Genomic DNA, 27,875 nt, shown 5'->3' with positions numbered 1-27,875 from the left:
ACTCCCAGCTTTTCCAATTTAACTAACAGCTCCCCGTGCGGAACCGTGTCGAACGCCTTACTGAAATCTAGGTAAATTATATCTACCGCATTTCCTTTATCTAAGTAATCCGTCACCTTCTCAAAGAAGGAGATCAGATTGGTTTGGCACGATCTACCTTTAGTAAATCCGTGTTGCAATTCGTCCCAATTACCATTGACCTCTATGTCCTTAACTACTTTCTCTCTTAAAATTTTTTCCAAGACCTTACATACTACAGATGTCAAGCTAACAGGCCTATAATTACCCGGATCACTCTTTTTCCCTTTCTTAAAAATAGGAACTACATTAGCAATCCTCCAGTCATACGGCACAACACCCGAGATTATCGATCGCTTAAAAATTCTCGCTAACGGGCTCGCAATTTCACGCGCCAGTTCCTTTAATATCCTCGGGTGGAGATTGTCCGGGCCCTCCGACTTCGACCCATCGAGCTGTTCAAGTACGGCCTCTACCTCAGTTGCAGTAATATCCACTTCCATATCCACATTCCCGTTTATCATCTCTCCATCATCGCAAGGTTCCTCACTAGTCTTATTAAAAACCGAGGCAAAGTACTTGTTTAGATGTTGGGCCATGCCTAGGTTATCCTTAACCTCCATTCCATCCTCAGTGTATAGCGGCCCCACTTCTTCTTTCTTTGTTTTCTTCTTATTTATGTGGCTGTAGAACCTTTTACTATTGGTTTTGATTCCCTTTGCAAGTTCCAGTTCAATGCGGCTTTTAGCCTTCCTCACCTTATCCCTACATGTTCTGACCTCAGCAAGGTAGCTTTCTTTACTGATCCTGCCTTCCTTCCACTCCCTGTAAGCTTTCCGCTTTTGTCTAATCCCCTCTCTGAGTTGCTTGCTCATCCAGTTTGGCCTGCAACTCCTGCCCATGGTTCTTTTCCCCTTTCTCGGGATGCAGGCTTCCGACAGTCTCCGCAGCTGCGACTTAAAGTAATTCCAGGCCTCCTCCACATTTAAATCCACTAATTCCTCCGTCCAATCCACTTCCCTAACTAATTTCCTTAACTCTTTAAAATTAGCCCTCGAGAAGTCAAAAACCCTAATCGCAGATCTACATTTGTTTATCCTTCCATCTAGTTTGAACTGAATCAGCTCATGATCACTCGAACCAAGGTTGTCCCCTACCACCATTTCTTCTACAAGGTCCTCACTGCTCACCAACACCAAGTCTAAAATGGCATCCCCTCTAGTAGGTGCTTCAACTACTTGATGAAGAAATCCATCCGCAATCACATCCAGAAAAATCTGACCCCTATTATTCGTGCAAGTACTCGTCCTCCAGTCTATATCCGGGAAGTTGAAGTCCCCCATAATCACACATTTCCCCTTTGTGTTTACTTCACTAAAGACATTAAAGAGGTCTCTATCCATATCCCAATCCGATCCCGGCGGTCTGTAGCACACCCCAAGCACTATCTCAGGGGAAGCTCTAGTTGCTTTTTTACCCAGCGTGATTTTTGCCCAGACGGACTCCGTCTTATCCATTCCATCGCATCTTATTTCGCTACATTTAATTTCATCATTGATGTACAAGGCTACTCCCCCACCTTTGCCTTTCTTCCTGTCTTTTCTGAACAGCACATAGCCTTCAATACCCGTGCTCCAGTCATGAGTACTATTCCACCAGGTTTCGGTAATCCCTATAATATCCGGCTTCACTTCCTGCACGAGTAACTCCAGTTCCTCCATCTTGTTACCTAGGCTCCTCGCGTTAGTGTACAAACCTTTTAATTTTCGGCGTTTGGCGTCAGTGACATTCTTTCCCCCGTCGTGCACAAACTGTCTGCCACCAGCATCACCCGTTACTCTGGTTTCTACTCCACTATTCCTCCTTGGATCAAATCTTGGGGCTGCAAGGGTATCCCCGCTCACTTTGTTTACTTCCCTCTCCAGGTTATGTTCTGGCGTGGAGATCTCCCGAACATTTCCCAACCATCTCCCCCAACTTTCTAGTTTAAAGCCCTCTTGATGAGGTCGGCGAGCCTCCATCCTAGAATCCTATTTCCCTCCTTGCTGAGATGAAGTCCATCGTGAGCAAACAGTTGTCTATCCGTAAACGCGTCCCAGTGACCGTACATCCCAAAGCCCTCCTTATAACACCACTCCCTGAGCCATCTGTTGATCGCCATAATCTTGTCCCTCCTTCGTCGCCCCGCTCTAGGAACCGGCAGAATCCCACTGAAGATCACCTGAGCCTCGATGTCTTTAAGCCTCTTCCCCAGTCTGAAATAGTCCTCCTTGATACAGTCCAGCGAGTAACTAGCCGTATCGTTCGTTCCCACATGAAGGATAATCAACGGATTTTTTCCCGCTCCCGCTAAGATCGTATTCAGGCTCAAGTCCACATCCTGTATCTTAGCCCCCGGCAGACAGCACACTCTTCTGTTCTCCCGATCCGGTCTAGTTACAGGCCTGTCTACTCTTCTCAGTAGAGAGTCTCCAATCACGTAGACTTGCCTTTTCCTGGTGACAATGCGATTCTCCGGTCTATCCCCCACAGCAGCTGGCCGTGATTCCTCCTGATTTGTATTCGACCTCACCATCCTCCTAGGGCTTGTACTTGATGTCGCCTCCACTGACTGCTCCCCTCCATCTGCAGGACTAGCTGCTTGCCTCTTCTTCCTTGCCGTTATTCCTTCAGCAGCCCGCTGTGTTCCATCTTCATTTCCCAACTCAGCAAACCTATTCCTGAGTTCTATTTGTCCATCGCTGGCCCGTCTTATCCTCTGTCTGGTTCTCCTAGTGACATGTTTCCACCGTCCACTTTCCTCACCCAACAGTCCCTCCTCAGAGTCCTTAGGTCCTGCTTCTGTCCGCTCGCCTGAGCTTGTCCCCTGTGCCTCATCATGTCTGTGTTCCATGATCTGCTCAAATCCCCTTCTAAACTCAGCCAGAGTTTCCACTTGCATCTCCAGTCCCCTTACCTTTTCCTCCAGCAGCTCTATCAGACGACACTTCATGCAGATGAAACTCCTTTCAGGTGCTCCCTCTAGGACCATGTACATGCCGCAGCTGCCGCACCCAGTCATCCTCAGTGTGTCTGCACCTGCTACCTCTGCCTCCATCGTAGCGCTGCAACTCTGTGCCTGGCAATCCAAATCAAATTACACTGCTTCAAAATATCTGTTCTGTTCAACAATGACATAAATATCTGACCATACATATGCTCATTTCATTTACCAGTTCGCTGACAAAATAAGAGAAGTTGGAGGATCGTATTATAATTAATCGAACCCTCCAGTGGCCACCGTTTCTGATCCTCCAGCTGGTATTGAGGCCAGTCTATTGTACAATATCTTTTTAGTTTACCTTTAGTTAGTGGATCCATTCCATAGATTTTCCAATTAATTAGAATGCAACCAGAATGCATTCTAAAGGCGTGCACGCTACCTTATCCCGTGACTGTCCCTGTCCCATTCCTTACCGGGAGACCCTGGGCGTCCCCAGGTCTTAGAAGGTGACAGATTAAACCCTTTAATTTGTATCCTACCTTATCCCCGAGACCGGTTCCTCACCGTCGCTTGGGACCAAAGCTTCTCCACCTTCTGGGGCATTGCACCGTTGTGCCTCCCGGGGTCGACTGTACCAGACTTCGCCGAGGCCCCGGTGAAAGCACCGGTGCGTGCTGGGCATCAGCGACTGTCTCAGTCCGTCGGCCACCGGAGAGGGTCCGGGCAAGGCTAATTTTTCAGCCTCAGACCGTCCTGCCGCAGTCGCCAAAACTGTTGCAGGGGGGGGCAACAGTTGGGGTTCGTTTGTGCGTATCCCCAATGACCACACCGGAGTGGAGAAGCAAGTATCTTTATTTGAGTCAAAAAAGGTGCAAGGAGATATACAATCTCAGATCATGCACACATCACTATCCTCTTCCCCACCTTATATACCCCATTTGTTTACAAAGATGTTCACAGGTGCCACAATTCATCATTTACAATTGATTAAGTACCGGATCCTTCAATTAAACTATATCCTTTACCCACACTACAGAGCCCCCCTTTGCTCGATTACATTTTATACCATAAACAAAAGAACAAAAGAAAATGATAAATGATTACATGCACTCATGCTAGCTTTAAAGGAACATATTGATTAATGTAAGGGGCAATTCGAGGGCGATGGCAGGCCTGAGAATGTAAACTTTTAACCCCACGCCATATTGCCAGTTATTTGCGGTTTAGCCCCCCCCCCCCAACATGCCCATTGCAGAGCTCGCTGGGATGAAATTCAATAGTGCAAATGCAAAGTCATGCACTTAGGGATTAATAACATTAATCTCCATCTCCTCCAATTTTACTAATAATTCCCCATGTGGAACTGTATCAAATGCCACTGAAATCCAGATAGATGAGATCTACTGCATTTCCTTTGTCTAAAAAATCACTTATCATCTCAAAGAAGGATAGCAGGTTGGTTTGGCACCATCTACCTTTTGTAAAACCATGTTGTATTTTACCCCAATTACTGTTTACCTCTGTCCCTAATTACTTTCTCTTTCCAAATGTGTTCTAAAACCATGTATCCAACTGAGGTCAGACTAACAGGCCTGTAGTTTCCTGGGTCACTTTTTCCCCTTTCTTAAAAATAGGTAGGATGTTAGCAATTCTCCAGTCACAGGGCACAACTGCCGCTTTTATGGATTCATTAAAAATCCTTGCTATTGGGCTTGTAGTTGCAAGTTCCTTTAATAGTCTTGGATGGGGATTATTTGGACTCCACAATTAGGTCTCATTAAGCTGTTTGAGTTTGACTTTCACCTCAGAGGTGGCAATTTCTACTTCCATAACCCCATTTCCATTAGCCACCCTGCCACTACCCCGAAACTCATTTCCCTTATTAAAATCTGACGCAAAGTATTCGTTTAAGTGTTGGGCCATGCCTAGATTATCTTTAACGTCCACCTCATCCTCCGTGTTTGGCAGTCCCACTCTTTTCTTCCTTGTTTCCTTTGTGTTTATATGGCTATAGAACTGTTTACAGCTGGTTTTAATTCCCTTTGTAAGATCCAACTGTGCTTGGCTATTGACAGTTCACGTTATCCCTGCACTTTCTGACCTCCAAGACATGGCTTTTCTTTCTGATCCACCCCATCTTCTATTCCTTGTAGGATTTCTGCTTTCTCTTAATCACCTGTGTGAGATGCTTGTTCATCCAGCCTGGTCCACAACCCTTCCGCAGGAAGTTTTTCCCCTTGCTTGGGATGCAGGCTTCAGAGAACTTCTGCAACTTGGACTGAAAGTAATTCCAAGCCTCCCCCAGTTTCAGATCCTTGAGTCCTTCCGCCCAATCCATTCCACTAGTTAATTGCCTTAATATTTTAAATTTTCCCATTTTGAAATCAAGGCCCCTACTTGCAGACCTAGTTTTATTTATCCTTCCATTTAGTTGAAACTGAATTAGCTCGTGATCACGTGAATCAAGGTTGTCCCCTACAGCCAGTTCTTCTGTGGAGGTCCTGCTGACTCACCAACACTCAGTCTAAAATGGCATCACCTCTTATTGGTTTGGTGACTATTTGGTGAAGAAATATGTCAGCTCTCACAGCAAGGAAAGTGTGGGCCCTACCATTATGATTAGCACTTGCCCTCCAATCTGTATCCGGAAAATTAAAGTCTCCCATAATCACACAGCTCCCAGGATTAAATATTTCAGTAAAGTTATTCCAGAGGTCTCTATCCATATCCAGATAGGATCCTGGGAGTCTGTAGCAGACCCAAAGCACTATCTCTGGAATAAATTGCGTAGGGAGGTTGTGGAATCTCCATCTCTGGAGATATTTAAGAGTAGGTTAGATAAATGTCTATCAGGGATGGTCTAGACAGTATTTGGTCCTGCCATGAGGGCAGGGGACTGGACTCGATGACCTCTCGAGGTGCCTTCCAGTCCTAGAGTCTATGAATCTATGAATCTCAGGGGAGCCTCTGGTAAGGTGACAGTGACAGTGGCTGGTTTGCCCTGGTTGTTTCCCCATTGCCCGCTTCAGTGGTGCTGCACCAGTGGGGGGAGATGTCCCTAAAAGGATCACTGTAAATGCAGCCCAAGAACAACACACTGCAATGGATTCTGTCAGTGGTCGGAGAGCACAAAGCTGACCTGCAAGGGGGACAGGCCCAGAGAACTGGGAAATTAATATGGAGATTCTGGCCCTGGGGCTCTGCCAGAGGCAGCAGGTTTGTAGAAATTTTGGTGGTGCCCAGAATGCCCAGAGCCTGCCCCCCCTGAACTCCGCTCCTCTCATGCCTAAGGCTCTGCGAGGGAATTTGGGTGGGAGGAGGAGGTCTGGGGTGCAGGCCCTGGGTTGGGGAAGGGGATTAGGATATAGGACGGTTGAGAGGTTGGGCTCTGGAATGGAGTTTGGGTGCAGGCTCTGGGCTGGGGCAGGGAGTGGGGGTGCACGAGGGGGTGAGGGTTGCAGGCTCTGAGATGGAGTGCAGAGGGCTGCGGTGCAGGCTCTGGGAGGGAGTTTGGTGGCAGGAGAGGGTGTGTGGGAAGGGGGTGAGTGTGCAGGCTTTGGAACGGAGTTTGGGTGTAGGGTCTGGGCTGGGGCAAGGGGTGTAGGAGAGAGTTTGACTGCAGGAGGGGGTGTGTGGGAAAGGGGTGGAGGTACAGGGTCTGGGGTGGAGTTTAGGTGCAGGATCTGGACTGGAGGTGCAGGCTCTGGGAGGGAGTTTGGGAGCCAGAGGGGAGTGTGGGAAAGCGCTGGGGGTGCAGGCTCTGGGAGGAGGTGAGTGGGTGCTGGTGGGGAGGGGACTGCCATCACAGGTGGCTTCCTTCCTCCTCTGTTGCAGCCTGCTGCCTCTCACCCTAGCCTCACGGGGAATGGGGGATGGGGCTGCCCATTGCCCAGCATGGGGCAGGATTGGGGGCTGCTGGGGGAGAGGTGGAGCACAGGGTCAAACACTCACTGAAGCCCCAGCAGCTGAGGTGAATGAGGTCCGCTCCAGATGTTTGCCACTCCAAATATTGGTGGAGCAGGGCCCCCGGCACTGAATATTCCCGGAGCCCAGGCACCACGGGCCCATATAACTCGCTGACCCTGGGGCTCTGGTTCAAACCAAGCCAGGCTGGAAGTCATGAGCATCCAACAGCTCCGTATGGCTCTGTGAGCTGGGTTGGTGGGTCCCAGGCCAGCACCAGGGGACAACGTCAGTAGCACAAAGCAGCACCACAGCTGGCCTGGCTTGGTCCTTTCATCACGAGCTGAGCTGAGGGGACAGGATGGGCCATGGAGACTGAACTCCCTTCACAGCCTCAACCTCGGTCCCACTGGGCCAGGTTTGAGGCCCAATCCGGGGAGCTAGGCCTGCCTGTGCCTGTTCTCTGGATAAAGGGAAACCTCCCTCCTCCTGGCCCCTGCTACAAGCTGTGGGGATGGACACAATGGTGACAGGTTCACCAATTCTTCTGCCACCGGCCCCTGGTGGCAAGAGGGAGACCCCATTGCCCGTCTGCAGTGGCCCAGGCTGGCTGCAGCCATTTCCCGCCTTATACCCCCCAACAGCTCCGCTAAGGCCAGAGGCCTCCGCAGCCACCTCTTCTTAGTGCTGGCCAAGATGGCCACCCATCTGCCCAGGAGTTAGCCGAGGGTTATGAAAAGAGGCAGGTGTAGCTGCACACTCTGGCGGGGGGACCAGGACTTGATGAATGGTGCATTTGGTCTGTCTGTGGGTGGTTTGTTTGCTTTCTGTGTACAGGTTGTGTAGCTGGGTCACGGGGCTCCTGAGAAAGCAGCTGGGACAGGTCTGTTTGCCGGTGCCTCCACAAAAGCCATGAGGCTCTGACTCTTACAGCTTTGAGCTCTGCTGTTTGAGGTCTCTGAGGGGTTAATTGCTCCCTGGTAGTGAGGGGTTGAGCTGAGCTGAGCTGAGCTAAGCAGGGAGATTTGGCATAAAAAGTTACTTGTTAGGTAAACTCAAGATCTGCAAACAGAGGCAGAAGAGTTTTGAAGAGGTTTGGCAAGGGTGTATGGGAGTCTTTCGTTCCAGGTTCAGCTGCACATGTGGTTTCAGGCTGGCCAGCGAGGTAACAGTGGGGGTGACCTGCAAAGGATGTGCCACGTTCTCTTTTCTGCTGTAGTAAGAGGAGGCCCTGATATATAAACCTTGGTCTCAGAGGCCTGGTATGAGGCCTAAGGCCTGAACTAAAGTAATGGTCAAGACTTTGCTAATATAAAGCAAAGTTAAGCTGTGAGCCAAAGGCAGGCCCTGCTCACAGAAGCTGGCAAGGAAAGGGCTGATGTTGCATAAACATATATCCACCTAGTATTGAAGGAGAAACACGGTACCAGAACACCCTATACTGGAACATTCCACAGATAACAAGGAACAGACTGACCCATCCCAATGACAGGGGCACAAGGGTAATATGATGGATAGAGTTGTTTTGTTCAAACCAACATGTACAAGGTGAGAGGCGGCACCTTACTACGTAGAGGGGTTGTACCTGGCTACGTAGAGGGGTTGCACCTCAATACGTCAGGAGTTATGTGTAACTTGTTTGTACCTGTGTATAAGAATGCATCTCTGGGGCGGTGTCTTTGTCCAACCGAGGGGGCAGTGGAAAGTCCCACCACTGACTGAGCAGAGTCCATTGCCAAGAGGCACTTTCTCATAGTATTCCCAGTAGACTAAATAATCTACGGGGAACTACTATTGTGTCCATACTGCAATAAACCTGGCTGACGTGCCTTCGTACCTTACTAGACTCTGTGGTCATTGGGGGTTCTCTTCGGGTCTGCTGTGTCAGCTATCTGTGCAGAGCTGAGGCAGCACACAGAGGGAACACACGCACGCAGCTGAGCGATACCAACAAGGAGAGAGCAGAGCACCACACCGGTAGCATCTGACAACACCTGCTTGCAGCCAGAAGGGATTTCCTGTGCAGAAGGTGCAAGTTGATGGCTGTGCGGGAGGAGAAGACACTTGTACTGGGGTGGGGGGCAAGTAGAGATGTTAGTGAGAATCACAGAAGTGGAGGAGTTCCAAGAAATCCAGCTTCAGGAAACATCCATACTCTGTACTTCAAGGAAGGAAAGAACCAGACACCAAGGGGTCAGGGAGAGAGGAAGTCAGAGAGGAGGCCTGGCAGTTCATAAACCCCAGAGGCAAGAGGTCACGGCCACATTCTACACAGCTGGAGATAGACTAGATGGGCAGCCTGTGGCCATCGAGAGAAGAGGACTGGCAGGAATTCCACACGGCTAAAAGTTTCCTATTGACACCAGGTCCTCAGTGTGGAACCTGGGGCAGGTACCTTCCAAGATCCAGCTGGCCCATGGGAATGGAGAGATGTGCAGGACACGCCTGGGGAATGAGGTTCATATTTCACCACGTTTGAGAGACTGTGCACCCTAAGCCTGTGAGAAAATGAGGTTTACCCACAAAGAGTTCTCTAACCATCCAAGGAAGGCAGACAATTCTTCTTAGAGATTCACTGCTCAGAGGAATAGAAAGAACATGCTGCAAGGGACAGGCAGATGACATGACAGTGCGCTGCCTTCCCAGAACCAAGACACAAGATGTCACTGTAAGATGGGATAGGCTTGTGAAGTCGACGGGAAAGGCTCCATCGGCGATGGTTCATATCGGCACTCATGACACTGCCTCATGGGATAGCTCACAGATAGTGGATGACTTCAGGGGACTCAGAATCATGCTGAAGAAAAAGAATGTCCGAAGCCATCTTCGAGATCCTTCCTGTCCCACGAGCAAAGGAAGACAGATGGCAGAAGATTCTGGAAGTGAACCTCTGGCTAGGTAGTGGTGTAGGGCTTTGGTTTGTGGACATTGTTCCACCTTCCGTGGGATGAGGGGGCTGCATAGTTTGGACAACCTCCAGTTCCTAAGGAGAGGGATCAATGTTCTTGCCGACCATCTGGCTACAGTAGTTGGGAGGGAGTTAAACTACAAACAAAAGGGGAGGGGAAAAGGTATTGAGAAGAAAATTAATCAAGGAACCGAAGGACATGAAGAGAAGAAATTCTTTAATTGCCTGTATAGTAATGTTAGGAGCCTGGGTAACAAACAAGAGGAATTGGAATTGCTAGTTTATGAGCAGAAATTTGATGTGATTGGAATCACTGAAACCAGGTGGGATGATTCATATGGCTGGAATGATAAAATCAATTGTTATAACCTATTTAGGAAGGAACCAGTGTGCAAAAGGGCTGGGGAACGGTGGTCTATGCCAAAAATAGCATGACCTGTTTTCAAGTCACTGATAACTTGGAAGAAAATGATCTTAACATAAGAACATAAGAACAGCCATACTGGGTCAGACCAAAGGTCCATCAAGCCCAGTATTTTGTCCTCTGACAGTGGCCAGTGTCAGGTGCCCCAAAGGAAATGAACAGACAGGTTATCATCAAGAGATCCATATCCCATCAGCCAATCCCAGCTTCTGGCTAATAGAGGCTAGGGACACCATCCCTGCCCAGCCTGGCTAATATCCACTGATGGACCTTTCTTCCATGAATCTATCTAGTTCCCTTTTGAACCCTGTTACAGTATTGTCCTTCACAACACCCTCTGGCAAGGGGTTCCAGAGGTTGACTGTGCGTTGTGTGAAAAAATACTTTCTTGTGTTTGTTTTAAACCTGCTACCTATTCATTTCATTTGGTGGCCCCTTGTACTTGTATTACGAGAAGGAGTAAATAACACTTCCTTATTTACTTTCTCTATACCACTCATGATTATATAGACCTCTATCATATCCCCCTTTAGTTGCCTCTTTTCCAAGGTGAAAAGTCCAAATCTTAATCTCTCCTCATACGGAAGCCGTTCCATACTCCTAATAATTTTTATTGCCCTTTCCAAACCTTTTCCAAGCCAATATGTCTTTTTTGAGATGGTGGGGCCACATCTGCATGCAGTATTCAAGATGTGGGCGTACCATGGATTCATATAGAGGCAATATGATATATATGAATAGTTAGAGTTATGTTTTCCAATGTGGATTACTTGGCATTTATCAACATTAAATTTCATCTGCCAGTTTGTTGCCCAGTCACTCAGTTTTGTGAGATCCTTTTGTAGCTCTTCGCAGTCCTGTGCTCCACTTAGGACTAAATCAAGAATCGCCTCTCCTCTTGAACACTTAGGGATCAATATCCTCATAGGTAAAGCACAAGATTAGGTATTAGTTGGTATCTGCTAAAGACACCAAACCACATTAAGGAACAGAATGACTGGCTCCTTACACACCTAGCTATAATGTGTATGGAAAAAAGCTGTGTGATCAAGGGGTACTTCAATCTGAGTGACACAGGCTGGAATGCTGGACATGGTGCCAGAACTAAAACACTCTTGGAATTTCTAAATATTATATATGGCAATTTCCTAATTCAAAACGTGTTGCATCCAACATAGAAGAATCATAGAATCATAGAACATTAGGGTTGAAAGAGGCCTCAGGAGGTCATCTAGCCCAACCCCCTTCTCAAAGGAAGACTAACACCAACTAAATCATCCCAGCCAGGGCTTTGTCAAGCCGGGCCTTAAAAACCTCTAAGGATGGAGATTCCACCCCCTCCCTAGGGAACCCATTCCAGTGCTTCACCACCCTCCTAGTGAAATAGTGTTTCCTAATATCCAACCTAAACCTCCCCACTGCAACTTGAGACCATTACTCCTTGTTCTGTCATCTGTCACCACTGAGAAAAGCTGAGCTCCATCCTCTTTGGAACCCCCCTTCAGGTAGTTGAAGGCTGCTATCAAATCCCCCCTCACTCTTCTCTTCTGCAGACTAAACAAGCCTGGTTCCCTCAGCCTCTCCTCATAAGTCATGTGTCCCAGCCTCATAATCATTTTCGTTGCCCTCCCCTGGATTCTCTCCAATTTGTCCACATCCTTTCTGTAATGGGGAGCCCAAAACTGGACACAATACTCTAGGTGTGGCCTCACCAGTGCCAAATAGAGGAGAATAATCACTTCCCTCGATGTGCTGGCATCCGGAACAAGACGGGTGGCTCATAACGAGATGAGGCTTTGCAGAGGAATTAGTTCAAGTCGTGGAGCACTTGCTTACAATACAAAAAGCAGCGGGATTGATGCCTGCATTCTCCAATGGCAGGGGAGTCTCCTTTATTTCAAAGGCACTGGTAGCCAGGGGGCTGAGCACCTCCAGAGGCCCCCCTCCCTCTCTCTACTTAGCTTCTCAAAAAGCCAGCCCTTGGGGGGAGAGAAATGCTGGGACCCGGCCCTTCTTTGCCCGGCAGTGGCAGGAGCACAGCAGACAGGGTCCAGCCTGGGGGGAGTAGTTCAAATGAGAGAGTGCTCGCTTTGCAGGTGAGAAGTTGCAGGATCAATACCTGTGTTCTCCAGCCTGTTCTCTTGTGGTGAGGGATGGGCTCCTTTCTTGCTGAGCTGGCGCAAGGGCACCAGTCCTTTCTCCCTCCCTCCATGCTCCTCTGCACAAAGCTGATTGGCTAGGAGGGAGTATCACTCAAGGCCAGAATGACTCGGATCCCTGGGATGCACTGAGTGAACGAGCAGACTGGGGGGAGGCGCACGATGCCGTCAGGACTGTAGGTCACGTAAGCCACACGGCCTCCTGTGCTCAGCCCATGATGGAAGCAAACAGACAGCTTGGGGTGAGCCAAAGCAGGGAAGGGCTGTGTGTGGCAGTGTGTCTGCGGGTGTCCCGCCAGGCTGAAGGGAGGCGTGTTTAGCTGTGTGCTGTGCCAGGGAGACTGTGTAAGCCCAGTTGGGGATCCTGAGCTGGGTCTGCTCCTGGATTTGTTGGGTCAGATAAAAGTGGTGTTCATGAGCAGCGAGTTCTATAGGGCTGGCTCCAGCACTGGTCTCTCCTTCAGCCGTGGCTTCCGACTCTGGATGCCCCCCCCCACATCCTCCAGGCCATTTAAAACAGCCTGGGGCCCCCACTCATCACCTGCAGTGCACCAGAGCTGAGCGGCTTCCTGCCTGCTCACTCCACATGGCTGCTGGTCCCTCTCTGCAGCCCCTGGGCGGGGTAGGTCTGTGCCCCCCTCCAAGCGCCCCTGCAGCCAATGGGAAGCTGTGGGGGCAGTACCTGGTGGTAGCAGCACATGGAGCCCTCCCACCTGTCCTAGGAGCCCCAGTTAAGCGCAGCACCCCCCCCTCACAGAGCCTGCACCCCTACCCCTTTCCCGCACACCCCCTCCTGTCCCCAAACTTCCTCCCAGAGCCTGCACCCCACCCCCCGACACTGCCTCCAAGAGCCTGCACCCCCACCCCTTGACCCATCCCAGAGCCTGCACCCAGCACCCAAACTCCATCCCAGAGCCTACACCCCCTCCCTCCGCACCTCCTCCTGTCCCAAACTCCCTCCCAGAGCCTGCCCCCCTCTCCTGCTCCTACGCCCCTACGCCTTGCCCCAGCCCAGAGGCTACACCCAAACTCCAGCCTAGAACCTGCACCCCAGACCCCCTCCCCCACCCACACTCCCTCCCAGATCCCAACCTCTCAGATGTCCTGCACCCCAATCCCCTGCCCCAGCCCAGAGCCTTCACCCCAGACCTCCTCTCCCTACCCAAACTCCCTTCCAGAGCCTTAGGCAGGTGTGGGGGGCAAAGTTCGGGAGGGGGGTAGGCTGGCATTCTGGGCACCACCAAAATTTCTACAAACCTGCTGCCCCGGTGGTATTCTCTTCTTAAGTGTGGTGCTTGTTCTGGAGACGAACTCTCATCTCCCCGACACACTTCAGGCAGGGAGCATTGGTCTTTGTGCCAAGGTGCGTGGCTGGGACCCGGGACTTGGGACCCTGTCCCCAACTATGAGTATCCCCCCTCCCCTATCTGATATTCTGTTCTGCATAAGACCCCAGAGCCCTTGCTTTGTCTGGCTAGCACCTAGCACCTATGGCGCAGGTGAGGATTTCCTTTAAGTGGTAAAGAGTTCGCTTTGCATGCGAGCTGTAGTAGGATCAATGCCTGCATTCTCTAAGCACTGATGTGCATCTTTATCCCCCCTTGGCAAGCATGGTCCACCTGCCTGCCTCCTTCTTTTCTGGTTTCGGCATCCCTGTCTGTAGCAATTTAAATTAAATTGATAAATTAAATTAATGTTATTAGTGAATCCTAAATCAGGCTATAGACTGGCGAGGCAGCCAGGAGTCTCAAAGGAGTGTGTGACAGGAATTTTCAGGAATTCCAGGCATCCTTAGACCCCTGAGAATCTCACCTGAGGCATAACTAAAGAGTTAAAGTTACAGAGAGTTAGAAAGCAAGATTGCGTGTCTTGCTAACTCACTCTTAAGAATACAGGAACCTGATTTTCTGTGGCTGCGGCTTGGCAGCAGTCCCAGTATTTCCTGTTCTGTGGTTTAATTTAAAGTTTTAACTTAGAGGTTTTGAATTTAATCTTGCAAGATAAAGTAATGATATTATTTTAAAAAGTAATATTATACAGTAATAGTGTTGTTATTTAAAAAGTGATATTATTTAAAATGATATGTGCATTTAAAGGGCTTTGTTGGAGGTCGAAGTTGTAACGAATGGTACCAATAAGATACAAGCAGTAGCATCGGGCCCGATGACTCACACTAGGTGGTGGCAGGGGAGTTGATAAATCTATGTATCAATTGCTGCCAAGAGGCTGCAGTAACTCAGAACTTGTACATTTCTTCAATCCCCATAACTCTATCAGGCTGCACCTCTGATCCGTGTACCTCAGTGTTCCCCAGCTGTTTGGCAGGTCCTGATAGAGGGAAAAGACCTCTCGATCAGCTATGAGCCATCGAGGGAAGAGAGGGGAATGCACCCCCACCCCTCTATCATTTACTTGGGACTTATTGAACTAGGTAGAAAACCAGTTTGGGGCATTATTTCCTGTTGTTTCTGTGAAGGGATGCCTTCAGTTACAGAGTAAAGCAACAGAGTATTCATTATAGTTTATTACATAAGTTAGTGAAGTGTTAGAATTCAAATGAGTTCTATGTTACATGGTAAGGTAAGTGACGTAAGGGCAAGAGTAGAGTCTGTTGAAGTTGCCCACAGTATGGCTCTAGGAAACTTTGCTAAAAAATACATTCAGGATCATGGAGGGGATTTAGTACAACTGAGATGATATCTGAGCATTGTAATCCATGGGGTTTTGTGAGTGAAGTATTTGATGTAGAAACAAAGCAGAAAAAAAAAAGAAAGGCTGAACTGGTGAAAGGAATAGCTATTGAATGTCTGTTCATAGTTTATAGTTCGCTGGGAAAGAAATTAAATAAAAAAATTAGAGTTACTCAGAAAAGCCCAGCAAATTTTGGATGCCAGCTTAAAATCGCTGGATGGCTATAAATCAGACTGTGGTCAGCTGTTAAAAAGAATCAGAGAGTTGAAAAAGGTAAGAGATGTGTTAGACGAGTATAAGAATTGGTTCCCATCCCTACTGACATGGTGGAACCGACAGAGACAGAAAAATCTGCAGGGCCAATTACGAGAAGCAGGGTGAGAGAATTAGCTCAGGCTGACGCAGTACCTTTAGAAGCGGAGCTAGAAGCCACAGGGAGAATCAAAAGAGGAAGTTAGCAGTGCAGAAGCTACTCGCAGTCTGAAGATAGAAAAAGAAAGTCCCAGGGTGGCACCACAGGAGGCGGAGTTGAGTGTCATCATAGAGGAGGCAACTAGTGATGTAAAGGATGAGATGAGCAGAGCAAAGGGGGAGGAAATATTCTCTCTCTCTGTTCGTGTCTGCCCCTCATAGTAAAGACGGAGTGCCTTTAGAGACTGTCATTGCTCAAGATTGGATGGCTTTTTAGAATCCATGCTGTAGCTCAACCACAAGCTCTGGGAGCAGGAGCTGACCAGAATCTCATTGGGAAATGCTGTTCTTCCTCATTGTTGGCAGCTCCCTGAGTGGTAGGTGGAAGTGAGCTCGGAGCTCACCACACCCTCCCAGAGGCTGGTGGAGCTAGTCCTTTGCCACATGCGCCTAGAAGCCACTAGGAGGAATTCTGGCTTGTTCATCCAGGATTCCTCCTGGGGGCTCCCCCTGCAATGCCAATCCCATGCGGCCCCTCCAGTGTAAAGGGCTCCTCATCGGCAGCTGGCTGGGAAATATTCTAGCTTGGAAATTAAGGTGCTGTTTGACATGCTGAGACCTGCATGTCACAGCCCAGCCTGTCCCTGCGCCTGCTTACAAATCCACTTGAAAAGCAGAGTGCAGTTGGCATCATTCCACAAATTCTGATTGCTTGAGCGGGACTCAACACAGTCTTCTCTGCCTCCTGTCCCCTGATCCCAGTTGTCTGGCTGATTCTCCTCCCAGAACCTACAGATCAGAGTGTTAATGTCTCAGTGGAGAACCACAGCCAGTTCCTGAGCTCAGTTCTGCTCTGTGGACTCTTGTTGGCAGGGGAACAAGACACCCAGCAGTGACGTGGTGAAGCGATGCACCCCCCGGCCACCCCTCACAGTTCTCCACAGCTCTTGTGACCATGGTAACAAAGGGCTTCTGATGGCCGGGGGTAGCAAATGCCCTGCGCCTGACAGGCCAGCAAAGAGCCAAAGTCAGTGTGTGGCTCCAAATGCTGAGCAGCAGCAACTCGGATCTCAGTGCCCAGAACCAGAGCAGGTGGCACAGCACGTCCCAGGCACCCCCGAGATGGGAACGCAGGAACGGGAAGAGAGGGCAGTGGGGGTCAGTCATTAACTTCTCCCTGGCCCTGCTTACGGGCCTTGCCCACAGCCCACTGAGGTCACTGCACCGACTGCAGCTGGCTCCTGTCATGCCCCTGGCCCCGCAGCCTCCCCTTGCCCAGCCCAACAGAGGGGAGAGCGCAGTGCAATCCCAAGGAGAGCGGGAACCTTCCGCTCACTCCAGACTCCCCTGGCTGTACTGAGTTGACTTGGGGCCAGATCCTCAGCTGGTGTAAATCCCTGTGGTTCATTCAAGTCAATGCCGAGTTACCCCAGGGGAGGCTCTGGCCCTGGGTCTCAGTGGGCACTGAACACACACTCCATGTTTAGGCTCCTGCTCTAAGCAAAGGGGCATTAGCAGAAATTCCTGAGAGGATTCACTGCTGTCGTGGCAGCACCCGGGGGCCTCCCTCAGGATCGGGCCCACTGTGCAGGGTGCTGCATAGACACAAGGGGCCGTACAGACACTGCCCGAAAGAGCTTGTGACCAAACCTGTAATAAATACTCACTTCTCTCAAGCTTTACTCACCCCCTGCTTGCGTCTGCTCTGTATTCTGTGCCGTCCACCCAGCGCCAGCTGCCTTCTGTCTCCCGGTCGGTGAGTCCAATCCAGTGATCTTCTCCCTTGGTCTCGTTGGAGAGAAACTCCTGCACAACACAGTTTGCAGCATGTGCAGGTCACCCAAGAGAGGCTGCAGGATGCAGCGGCAGCTGCCTGGGCTGAACAGATTTTAGGGGAGAGGAAAGGGCGTCTGGTGGTGTGAGCAGGGCACTGGGCAGTGGAAGACGCAGTGTCCTGCCCCCGACACAGTGTCCTACCCCCAACGCTGACAGTGACTAGCTGGGAGACCCCAAGGGAGTCCTAGAGCATCTCTGTTTGTGTGTCTGCATCTGTGTCATACCAGGGCCCTGCCCTTGCAGGAGGCAAAGCTTGGAGCAGAGAACTGGGTGCAAAGTCTGGCCCAGCCGGAGGGTGGGATTTTCCTCCTCAGAAAGTGCTGCAGAGGTCTGGGGTGAGGGCTACAGTGGGCACATGGGGAGAGAGGATTCTCTCAGAGGTGCATGGCCCCTTGCACACAAACCTTCCAGATACAGGCTTCTAGATTGTTCAGCAGGAGCTCAGGCCTGGGGAGAGGGATCAAAGGGGTCCTCACTGGGAAAGGTGATTGGGTTTGCAGAAAATGCTTCATTGGAAGTAGGGAAAATCAGAAATGAGCCTGACCCCATATCCCCCTTCCCCAGCACCCCAGAATCTGGGAAGTCCGGATCCCGGCTTTGTTCCTGTGCCGCATCTCTGCTTTTAAACTGATGGGTAAATCCCCCGTGTTGGGTTCCAAGGCTTCGCATCCCTTGTGGGATAATTTGCCACAAGATACATCACAGATCTGCAACCTCAACTGCCACCTTCCACCTCCTTCTGGTATGAAACAAGGCACTGACCCATTATCCAAACCCCTGCGAGGTTCCTGTGCTCACCTGTTCCGCCTGGGAGGAGACAGAGGTCAGGTGCGAGTCCTGAGACACACAGAACTGCTCAGCCTCATCAAACGACTTTTTTTCATGTGAAAAGTAATAGAGGTTCCCACCGTAAAACCTCCAGCCCTTGGAGAGCTTTGTCAGCAGGTAACCTAGGTGCAGAAACTGAGGTGAGAAGCCTGGGCTAAAGTCACAGGGACACACACAGTAGCTCAGAGTTTCTAGGCCTGCATTTCCCCTGCCCTTCAGCTGCCCCAAGCACAGGGAACTTCTGAATCCTGATTGTCCAGCATCACAATAAGTAACTTTTGTGGCCACATGATGGATCCCAAAGAGCTCTGCAGAAAGCAGACACCATGGGGTCACTCCCCCAGCACTGAAATGCAGCTGCATCTGGGCTGGAGCATGGGCGCTGGTCCCAGTGCAGAGCAGCACGGCTGTAATGGGAAAGGGGAGACTCACTGTTCAGCTGAGCTGGCAGGGAGAGTTCAGGAGGGGGATGTAGCTGCACAGGGAATATCTCCTGGTTGTGTATCAACAATTTTCATTAATCATAAGAGATGAAAGTCTCGGGTCTATTAACTTTGGCACATCCCCGAACACTCTGCCGGGGGTGCTGGCTCAGGCATGGTTCTGAAAGTAACGCCCCATACGCTGAAATGCCAGGAGCACTTTTTGTCTGTGAGCCGACAGGTTTGGAGCATCTAAGAAGAGCTGATAGCTGGGTGCTCCCATTACGCTAAAGAGGCCTAGGGTGTAATTTAACTCCACACTGATCACCATGGTGTGGGCACAGGTGCAGCCACCAGTGACATTTAATGAAAGAGAACTCGGTGCTGGAGAAAGGCGCTGTGTTGTCAGCCTGGGAGCCTGAAATCCTCTGTTTATCCTCAGCACCAGCAGAAATGGCACCAGCCAGCACTGCAGCTAGTACTTACTGCAGCGACCTTGCACTGCAGCTCGCGCTGCACTAACGTTTTCCAGCCAGATCTGGATTTCTCCATATGCTGCACTGACGTTACCCAGCTGGGCTTTCAGCAGCCAGACTCTTGCCTGCGCTTCATCCAATAGCTGCAGACCTAGAAGAAAGTCACAGCGACGTCAGTGGAGATGCAGAACACTTGATTATCAGCACGTGCAATAGAGCAGCAACTGCAGGCCCCTGTGTGCCAGGCGCTGTACGGACAGGAGGGGACAGTCCCTGCTTTCAACAGCTCACAGTCAAAATAGATGCGAGGTGGGAGAAATAAAGGATGATTACCCTGCAGGGGAACTGAGGTGCAGGGAGAGGTGCCCAAAGTCACACAGGAAGTTTGCAGCAGAGCTGAGAATTACCCCCAGCTCTCCTGAATTCTAGCCCTGTCCCCCCAATCTCCCCAGCCACCTCTTCCCAATCGCTCCCACCTTGTGAGCTGTGAAAGGGTCCCCTGCAGCATGGGGCAGACCTGGGGGTGCAAGAACATCCATGGCCCCGAGCCCTGGCCCTGGGCTCCAGGCTGGGATTTTGAACAGCCCAGCGTTCAGGCGAGTTCTGTGCCAGGGTTCAGTTCAGGCCCATTTTCTGACTGGACGTTGAATAACCTGATCCATGGACGGGTTTGTATGTGCAGCCCTGTGCCAGACAGACAGACAGTTGTGAGACGTGGCCACAAGGGGGCGCTCTGCCTCCAGCAATGGGACTGTGGCAGGTTCCCAAATTATTGGAGCTGCACAGGGAGGGCTCAGGGACTGGGGGACAAATTGAGACCCACGAGTGCAGCTCCACTGACGTCCTGCCTACACCAGGGTCTGAATTTGGCCCTGTATGTCTCATGAGCTGCATCCGTCTTTCCCGCCAATGCAACCCTGACAATACAGGGGCCAAGGTGAAAACTACGGAGCGAAGGGAGCAACAGTGAAAGGACGGAAGATGTTGACCACTAGGCATCCTGCGTAGGAGCATGGGGCGGATGCAGCCAGCAGCCACTTCCAGGAAGGGAGCTAGGAGGGAGCCTGGAGCAGCCACCCGACCCTGGGAACAGAGCCTCCATTGGCAGAGGAAGGTGCAGAGCAGCAGCTCGTTAGACAGGGGACAGGACCACTTGGCAGGGAAGTGTATGGAGGGGAGCAGGAGGATGCCAGGCACCCACCATCCCTGTAGGCAGGAGAGTGCTCAGCTTCCAGGCCAAGGGAGGGGAACTGACACACCCCGATGCCTAAGACCCTCATCCTGCGACTTACTGTCCGATCCCTTTGCTGATGCATCCGAGGCATTATCAGGCTGCAGAGAGACTTGGAGCTTCTGCACCGCTTCTCCAACCACTTGCAGCTTGCTCTCTGCCTGGAGATCTAGAAATCACACATCTGCAGGTCAGCGACTGAACCGAACTGCAGCTGGAGACCAGCCACACGCAGAGAAGGAATATGGTCTGAGCGCGAGGCTGTTCAGTATGACTTCTTTTATTTTCATCTTGTACAGCTTCTCTCCCAAGGAGGGACACCGGCACAGCCAAGGCCCCATTCAGTGCTCTCTCCTAGTGTATGTCGGAGAGTAGTGACTTGGAGCTGCCGGCTTCAGCCTCATGAGACGCGGCTCCCTCCTGCTCCTCACCTGGGCCCGGCTGCCAGGGAGATCGGCCGAATGTGCTGGGAGGAGGCACGGCAGAAGAAGAACAGAGCCCCCCGCACGTAACTCTGCTGGGATGGGGAGTGCATGGTGGCCCTGGGCTGGGCGTGGGGGTCGCTGGGCAGAGGAGACATGTGGGGTGGTCACTTGTCTTTCCCTTTGGATTGTGGCCCCCCAGCACGGGGAAGCACCAGTCGTCTTTGCCACTCACTGCCCCTAAGGATCAGGGGCTTCTCCCCCCTCTTCTCCAAGAGCTCTCCACTCCAGCTCCCTGTTTTCAGCTCTGTTTGCTGGCTCCAGGGCAGGGACTCTTTGGCAGAGCAGGGAATTGAACCCAGCAGTCTGAGCCCCCAGACAAGTGTCCGAACCACTGCGCCATCTGGCCTCTCCGTAGGGCATTTTAGTTGTGCCATGAGGATGCCTGGGGCTGAGGCTCGTGCTGGTGATATATGGTCAGGAAAGGACCCAGCGTGACCCTCAGGGTGCAGATTGAGCATGTGGGGCAGCCACATGTGATCTGAAGTCCCTGAGCTGATGCTCAGGCAGGATGAAGCTCACCCAGACCATCCCTGACAGGTGGTTGTCTAACCTGTCCTTAAAAACCTCCTGTGATGGGGGTTCCACAGCCTCCCCAGGTGACCTGTGCCAGCGCTGGACCATCGTTAGACTTAGAAAGTTTGTGCCAGTATCAAACCAGCAGGGCAAGATCTTACAGCTCCATTTGAACTCCCTGGAGTAGGAGATTTATCTGGAGGGACAGAGTGGAAACACGGTCGATATTCTGCTGAAATGTGGAGATGCCTCCCCCCTCCCCCAGTCGAGCCAGCTGGCCTGTATGTAAGTTGGCAAACGTTGGGCTTGGAGCTGCATTTGAACTTACACAGAAGCGTCACAGCAAGGAGGGACGTGGCCAGGGCCAGACTCAGGAGGAGAAGGACAGCAGTGACGATGCTCCGCCCCCTGTGCCGCCAAGGGACCGATGTCTCGGGAGCGTTTCCTTGAAGGAGAAGAAGAAACGTATCCATGGAAAGCTACAGCTCAAATGCCACTGACCGAGGAAACTCCACTCCCTGAATCCAATACCTGCTCAGCCTCCTAGTCCCTGACTGTGGTTAACAGCAGGAGCGGAATGAGGCCAAATAAGGTCAGAACCGACCAGAACGCGAATGTGAAAAGTGACCCTCCTTAAATCAGGAGTGACTCTAGTGCCACGCAGGCATCCTGTGAGAGAGATCTGGGAGCAGGATTTCCCCCCTGCCTAAGCATTTCTTGAGAGGGACATTTAGGGTTTGTGAAGTCCAGGCCCAAAGGAGTATTTCTAAATGACTAAAGGAGCCTGAAACAACTTTTAAAATATGAATACAATGAATCAGTGAAATGAGGGGAAAATGATTCTTTGCAGGAGAAAAGTGGGGCTGACAGCAGCAATGTGCTCAGAAGGGCCTTTCTACAGCATCCCTGTCTGATAACCCATCCCCAGGATGCTGGGATCCTACCTGCAAGGCAGCCAAGGGGTGAATCACAGGGCAAAGCCCGAAGATTGTGTCTCCCCTGCACATTAAAGGGAGAAGACAAGAGCTGCATTCGAGCCAGGATCTATGCGTAGACAGAAGTAAGTGTGCTCAGTGTGCTCTGGATTTGGTCTCCCCAAGGTGAACGGCAGGTGCTTGCAGACGCAAGACTGTCAGATTCTCCTCTCCCTGATAGTCTCAGCCTGCCGCACCCGCTGCCTGTCTGATCTGGGCCTCAGCCATTAGCTCGCGCTGCTCCCCCATGGGGTGTGGTTCCTGGAATCAGCAAACAACACTCACATGCCCAGATAATCCCCTTAGATTGCAGAAGTGGCTTCTCTCACTCTAACCAAAGGGTGAAGCTACCTCTCACTAATGTACTGAGTTTACAGTTCTCAGCCTTTCCTGAAACAGATTCTGGGAGAAGTTTCTCTGTCACCCAGTGCACACTACATTTTTCCTCATGTTTTTTCACAGAGTCATAGAATCTCAGGGTTGGAAGGGACCTCAGGAGGTATCTAGTCCAACACCTTGCTCAAAGCAGGACCAATCCCCAACTAAATCATCCCAGCCAGGGCTTTGTCAAGCCTGACCTTAAAAACCTCTAAGGAAGGAGATTCCACCACCTCCCTAGGGAACCCATTCCTGTGCTTCACCACCCTCCTAGTGAAATAGTGTTTCCTAATATCCAACCTAGACCTCCCCTGCAACTTGAGACCATTGCTCCTTGTTCTGTCACCTGCCACCACTGAGAACAGTCTAGATCCATCTGTGACGAAGAGGAACTGCAAAAAATGGCTGCTCCAAAAGCAGAACTATGCGGCCTCAAAAAAAGAAAAAAAAAAAGCCCAGCCATGGTGCAGGCCCTTGGAAAGCTGCAGCTGTATCATTCTGGGCAGCGCTTTACTGTGTATACTGACCACACTCCTCCAACGTGGTGGCATCAAAAGCAAGGGGCTGAGGCCAAGCTGCTGGGAACAGAAACACCTGTTCAGAGGGTGGCCAAGGTCAAGCTGGGGGCTCTTAACCAAGAGAGCCCAAATTGCAGCCCTCCAAACTGGAGCGCTGGGAAAAGACCCAATCCCAGTTTGAACCCCAGGGTTATTGGAGTGGCAAAAAGGGCACAGGCCGCATAAACCTTCCCACACGCAGCCTGCAAGCGTCATCAAGCACACTCAACCTAAGGGAGGGCGTGAAACTGGACTGTCCTGGTGTAACTCCCACCAAGGAATGGGAGAGATGCTGGGTCACCCATGGGAACGTTGCTGGGTTCAAACTTCCCCAGGTCACTGGCTGAAGTGACCTCGCTGAGTTCGGTCTCGAAGCGGGGAGAGATGTGATGAACTGGGAATGTTCTTAATGTTTCCTCTGAATATTGTGTGGGTGCCTCAGTTTCTAACTGGACACTCTGTCGCCTAGCAACTAAACCTACTACTAGCTGGCTAAGAGTCACGTCTAACTGAAAAGTGGGGGTGTGTGCAGGACCCTCTGGCTTCCCCAGAACCCTGTTGTCACGGAGAGTGGGGGAGTCAGGGCCCAGCACCCCCGGCTTCCTAAGATTCACCGTGACAGTCAGCCAGCCAGTAACACAGGTTTAATTAGACAACAGGAGCACAGTCCAAGACAGGTCTTGCCAGTACAGACAACAGGACCCCCATTAGTTAGGTCTATCTGGGGCCCCCAGGGAGGGGACACAATACTGGACACAATACTCCAGATGAGGCCTCACCAGTGTCGAATAGAGGGGAATGATCACATCCCTTGATCTGCTGGCAATGCCCCTACTTATACAGCCCAAAATGCTATTAGCCTTCTTGGCAACAAGGGCACACTGCTGACTCATATCCAGCTTTTCCTTTGTCACTGCAGAGAGCCTAGCTGAGCTCGGTGCTTAGCTGCAGCTCCCTACTAAACCTCACATTCTCACTCGCATGGTACATCCCTAGTTGCCCATTCCCAGCTTCTGGCAAAGAGGTTAGGGACACCATCCCTTCCCGTCCTGGCTAATAGCCATTGATGGACCTGTCCTCCATGAACTTATCTAGTTCTTTTTTGAACTCTGTTATGGTCTCGGCCTTCACAATATCCTCTGACAAGGAGTTCCACAGGTTGACTGTGCAGTTTGTGAAGAAATACTTCCTTTTGTTTCTTTTGTTTGTTTTAAACCTTCATTTGGTGACCCCTAGTTCTTGTGTTATAAGAAGGAGTAAATGACACTTCCTCGTCTTCTTTCTCCACCCCAGTCATGATTTTATAGATCTCAGTCATATTCCCCCTTAGTCGTCTCTTTTCCAAGCTGAAAAGTCCCAGTCTTATTAATCTCTGCTCACATGGCAGCCATTCCAGACCCCTAATCCCTTTTCTGAACCTTTTCCAATTCCAATATATCCGTTTTGAGATGGAGCAACCACATCTGCACGCAGTATTCAAGATATGGGTGTACCATGGATTTATATAGAGGCAATAGGATATTTTCTGTCCCTTTCTTAACGATTCCAAACATTCTGTTCGCTTTTTGGAAGCCTCTGCACATTGAGTGGATGTTTTCAGAGAACTATCCACAGTGACTCCAAGATCCCTCTCTTGAGTGAAAACAGCTAATTCAAACTCCATCGTGTTATAAATATAGTTGGGATTATGTTTTCCAATGTGCGTTACTTTACATTAATCAACATTGAATTTCATTTACCATTTTATTGCCCAGTCACCCAGCCAAAGCCCTCAGAGGGGCCCCTTGTGCTGGGAGCTTTAGGAAAACAGCCTGGTCCTTATGTAGGCACTTCCAGCTCCATTTCCTCCTTGCCCTTGGAGGAACAGGTTCCCTTCCCCCGAGCCCTGGGGAAAACCCTTCTCTGTTAACACAACTACATCTCCCTACCCCTGCTCACGGTTAGGCGCCTGTGCTCAGGCAGGGAGGGGCAGAGAGTAAGGAAAGGAGATGTCCCTGTGAAATGGGGGGATGAGAGAGAGCTGGTCCCCAGAGATGGGGGCTGTGGGCAGGACTGGCGCTAGGATTTTGAGCACCCTAGGCAGACGGCCATTCCACCGCCCAGCACGCTGGTCCCACGGCTCCGGTGGAGCTGCCGCAGAGGTGTCTGCGGGAGGTCCACCGGAGCCGCGCGAGCAGCCGACCGTCCGCAGGCACGACTGCGGCAGCTCCACGGGAGCTGCCTGCTGCCCCCTCCGGACACCCTGGACTGGCGGCTGCCGCAGCGGCGCCCTGACCCAGGGTCAGTGCGCCACCGTGGCAGCCGGCAGCCCGGGGTTTCCCTGGGCCAGGGGACCCCCGCACCTGGACTGCCGGCTGCCGCGGCGGCGTGCTGACCCAGGGGACCCCCTGGACTGCCAGCTGCCATGGAGGCGCCCTGACCCAGGGGACCCCCTGGGCTTCCAGCTGCCGCGGAGGTGCCCTGACCCAGGGGACCGCCTGGGCTGCTGGCTGCCATGGAGGTGCCCTGACCCAGGGGACTGCCTGGACTGCCAGCTGCCGCGGCGGCGTGCTGACCCAGGGGACTGCCTGGACTGCCGGCTGCCGCGGCGGCGTGCTGACCCAGGGGACCCCTTGAACTGCCGGCTGCCACCGGCAGCTCAGACTCCCTCTCTTGTCCCAGCAGCAGCAGCTGCTCAACCATTTTAAAAAAATTTCGGGGCGCTTTTTGGTGCCCTCAAATCTCAGCGCCCTAGGCAACTGCCTAGTCCGCCTAAATGGTTGCACTGGCCCTGGCTGTGAGGATTCGACCCTGGTGGTCTCCTCCTGGGAGAGGCTGATGGTGGCAGCGAGCTGGGGAGGGGGAGCCTGGATGGCTTTTATGGGCAGCCCATGGCACTGCTCTGCCCGGCAGGAGGCAGGGATGCTGTGCAGGGACTCCCATCTCTCCCCCCTGTGCCCTTCTCCCATTGGGTACTGGCAGGGGAGAGAATGCACTGGGAAGCACTGACCGAGCACCCTCGCCCACAGCCCGTGGTGCTGTCTGGCCAGCACAAGGCTCAGCTCTGGGGACGTGGTCAGTGGAGCAAGCGGTCGCTGCCCAGGACGCTCATGCAGAGACCGCAAAGCCAAGGAGAGGCCAGTGGGAGTCCAGAGGTGCATCCTCTTGTGCTTACCTTTGGGCTGGGGAGCAGCTTCCGTCATCGGCATGTTCTCATAGATATTGTCCCTCGCCATTGTCCTGCCTTCGCGCTGAGCTGTGCCCCTGATCACTGGCCTGTGGGTCCTTTTTGCAGCCTGGTGGGTTAGAGCCTCCCTCTAACAGCAGCCCTGGCCCAGAAATAGAAATGGGAAGTGATGCCTGGTGGTTGGATGAGGGAAGGAGGTGGAGAGGAGGGGAGAGACAGTTGGATGGGGGAAGGAGGAGAAGGGCATGGATGGGAGAGTTGGGCAGATGGGGGTAGTAGGAGAGAGGGAAGAGGTAGACAGTGCTCTGTCGGCAGTGCCTGGCCATAGGTGCTGGATCTAGGGGGGCTGCTGCGTCCCCTGGCTGGAGGCGGTTTCCATCACATGCAGGGGTTACAGGTCAGTTCAGTGGCTCTCAGCACCCCACTATTCACATTGTTCCAGCCCCCTGGGCACAGCCTTTTATGGCCCCCTCTTGCGGGTGGGGTTCTGGCGAGAGCGTAAAGGCATCATCCCCGTGCGCAGCGCGTGCGGTTGGCTGTTGGAGGTCGTACAGCGGAGGGGCTGGGCCTGGGGAAGCCTGGGCCCTCTCCCCTCCTGGGATACCCCCAGCTGCGCCCCAGCCATGGCAGTCCTGCTCTGTGTCCTGGGTCCACTTGTGTTGTGGGGCCTCCAGCGTCATCCCGCTGAAGCACGGTGTGGGGCAGGCTGGGGGCAGTGCGGGGCCAGGCGTGTGTTCTGCTTTTTGCCTCCTAACCATGTCCCCTCCCCCACAACAGTGGCACCCTGGGCAGTCACCCACATCACCCACCATCCAAAGGCCGGCCCTATCCTGTGGCATCCACGACTGTCCAAATCTGCATCTTTTTCCTGTGTCTGACCATCCACGGGTGGGAGTTCTGCTGTCCAAAGAGACAGACCCTGCTCACTGCTCCGGCGGTAACATGGGATGAGAGAGGGCACGTGTGGAATCAAAGGTTAGCGTGTTACACAAGCACTCCTGGTGAGTACGAGCAGCAATGCTACAAGCAGCCAAGTGGGCACATGCCCGGCAATACACAAACGTTGGCAGCTGAACGCCGACATAACTTTGTAGTGTAGACACGGCCTCGGTCGCTATCTCGGGGGCTGTACAGGACGTTTCCAGGAAGGACAAGCAGCCTTGCTGGCTTTTTCCTCTCCACTGATGACTCCCAGTTTGTCGAGTTTTGCTGGGAAACCTCCCCAGCCAGGCTGAGTTCTCTCTCCAGCTCCCTAGGGGAGACCAGTCCAGTGGTGAGCTGGAGCCGCTTCGCAGGAACCGGTTGTTAAATTTAGAAGGCCTTTTAGAATTGGTTGTTCCAGGGCAACTGGTTCCATAAGGGCTTTATTTAACAAAGGCTCCGGCACTCCGCCCCGGCCCCAGCTCATTTCCCCCTCCTCTCCTGAATGCTCTGCCCCCTTCTCCTCCCCCTCCTCTGCTTCCCGCAAATCAGATGTTCGCGGGAAGCCTGAAACAAGCAGAAGGCAGGTAA

At 51.8% G+C, this 27,875-nt stretch overlaps 2 protein-coding genes and 1 long non-coding RNA gene across 7 annotated transcripts in view; 1 reads left to right on the top strand and 2 right to left on the bottom strand.

Annotated features, from left to right (window-relative positions):
• LOC127046421 (C-type lectin domain family 4 member F-like) overlaps positions 1–27,875 on the top strand; it is a 280,381-nt gene that overhangs the window by 135,286 nt on the left and 117,220 nt on the right. The window lies entirely within an intron of this gene.
• Positions 1–27,875, bottom strand: part of LOC127046424 (C-type lectin domain family 4 member F-like) — a 134,122-nt gene that overhangs the window by 81,023 nt on the left and 25,224 nt on the right. For 2 of the 3 annotated variants that reach the window (XM_050943448.1, XM_050943449.1), the window contains exons 2-3: positions 26,352–26,505; positions 21,617–21,733 (exon numbers count right to left, since the gene is read on the bottom strand). The exons of the other annotated variant lie outside the window; for it this stretch is intronic. In XM_050943448.1, coding sequence (XP_050799405.1) covers positions 21,617–21,733; positions 26,352–26,412 — 178 coding nt within the window. In that variant the 5' untranslated portion in view covers positions 26,413–26,505. The remainder of the gene's footprint in view (positions 1–21,616; positions 21,734–26,351; positions 26,506–27,875) is intronic. 3 annotated transcript variants of the gene reach the window in all.
• On the bottom strand, positions 14,904–18,277 carry LOC127046456 (uncharacterized). Its single transcript, XR_007773081.1, has 3 exons — positions 18,132–18,277; positions 17,185–17,303; positions 14,904–16,286 (listed from the first exon to the last, which is right to left on the bottom strand). It is a non-coding gene; the product is annotated as an uncharacterized LOC127046456 (long non-coding RNA).

The sequence above is a fragment of the Gopherus flavomarginatus genome, chromosome 3, assembly GCF_025201925.1.
Source record: "Gopherus flavomarginatus isolate rGopFla2 chromosome 3, rGopFla2.mat.asm, whole genome shotgun sequence".
Classification (NCBI taxonomy): domain Eukaryota; kingdom Metazoa; phylum Chordata; order Testudines; family Testudinidae; genus Gopherus; species Gopherus flavomarginatus.
Note: the sequence above shows the minus strand (reverse complement) of the source record. Positions and strands in the feature narration are given on the sequence as shown.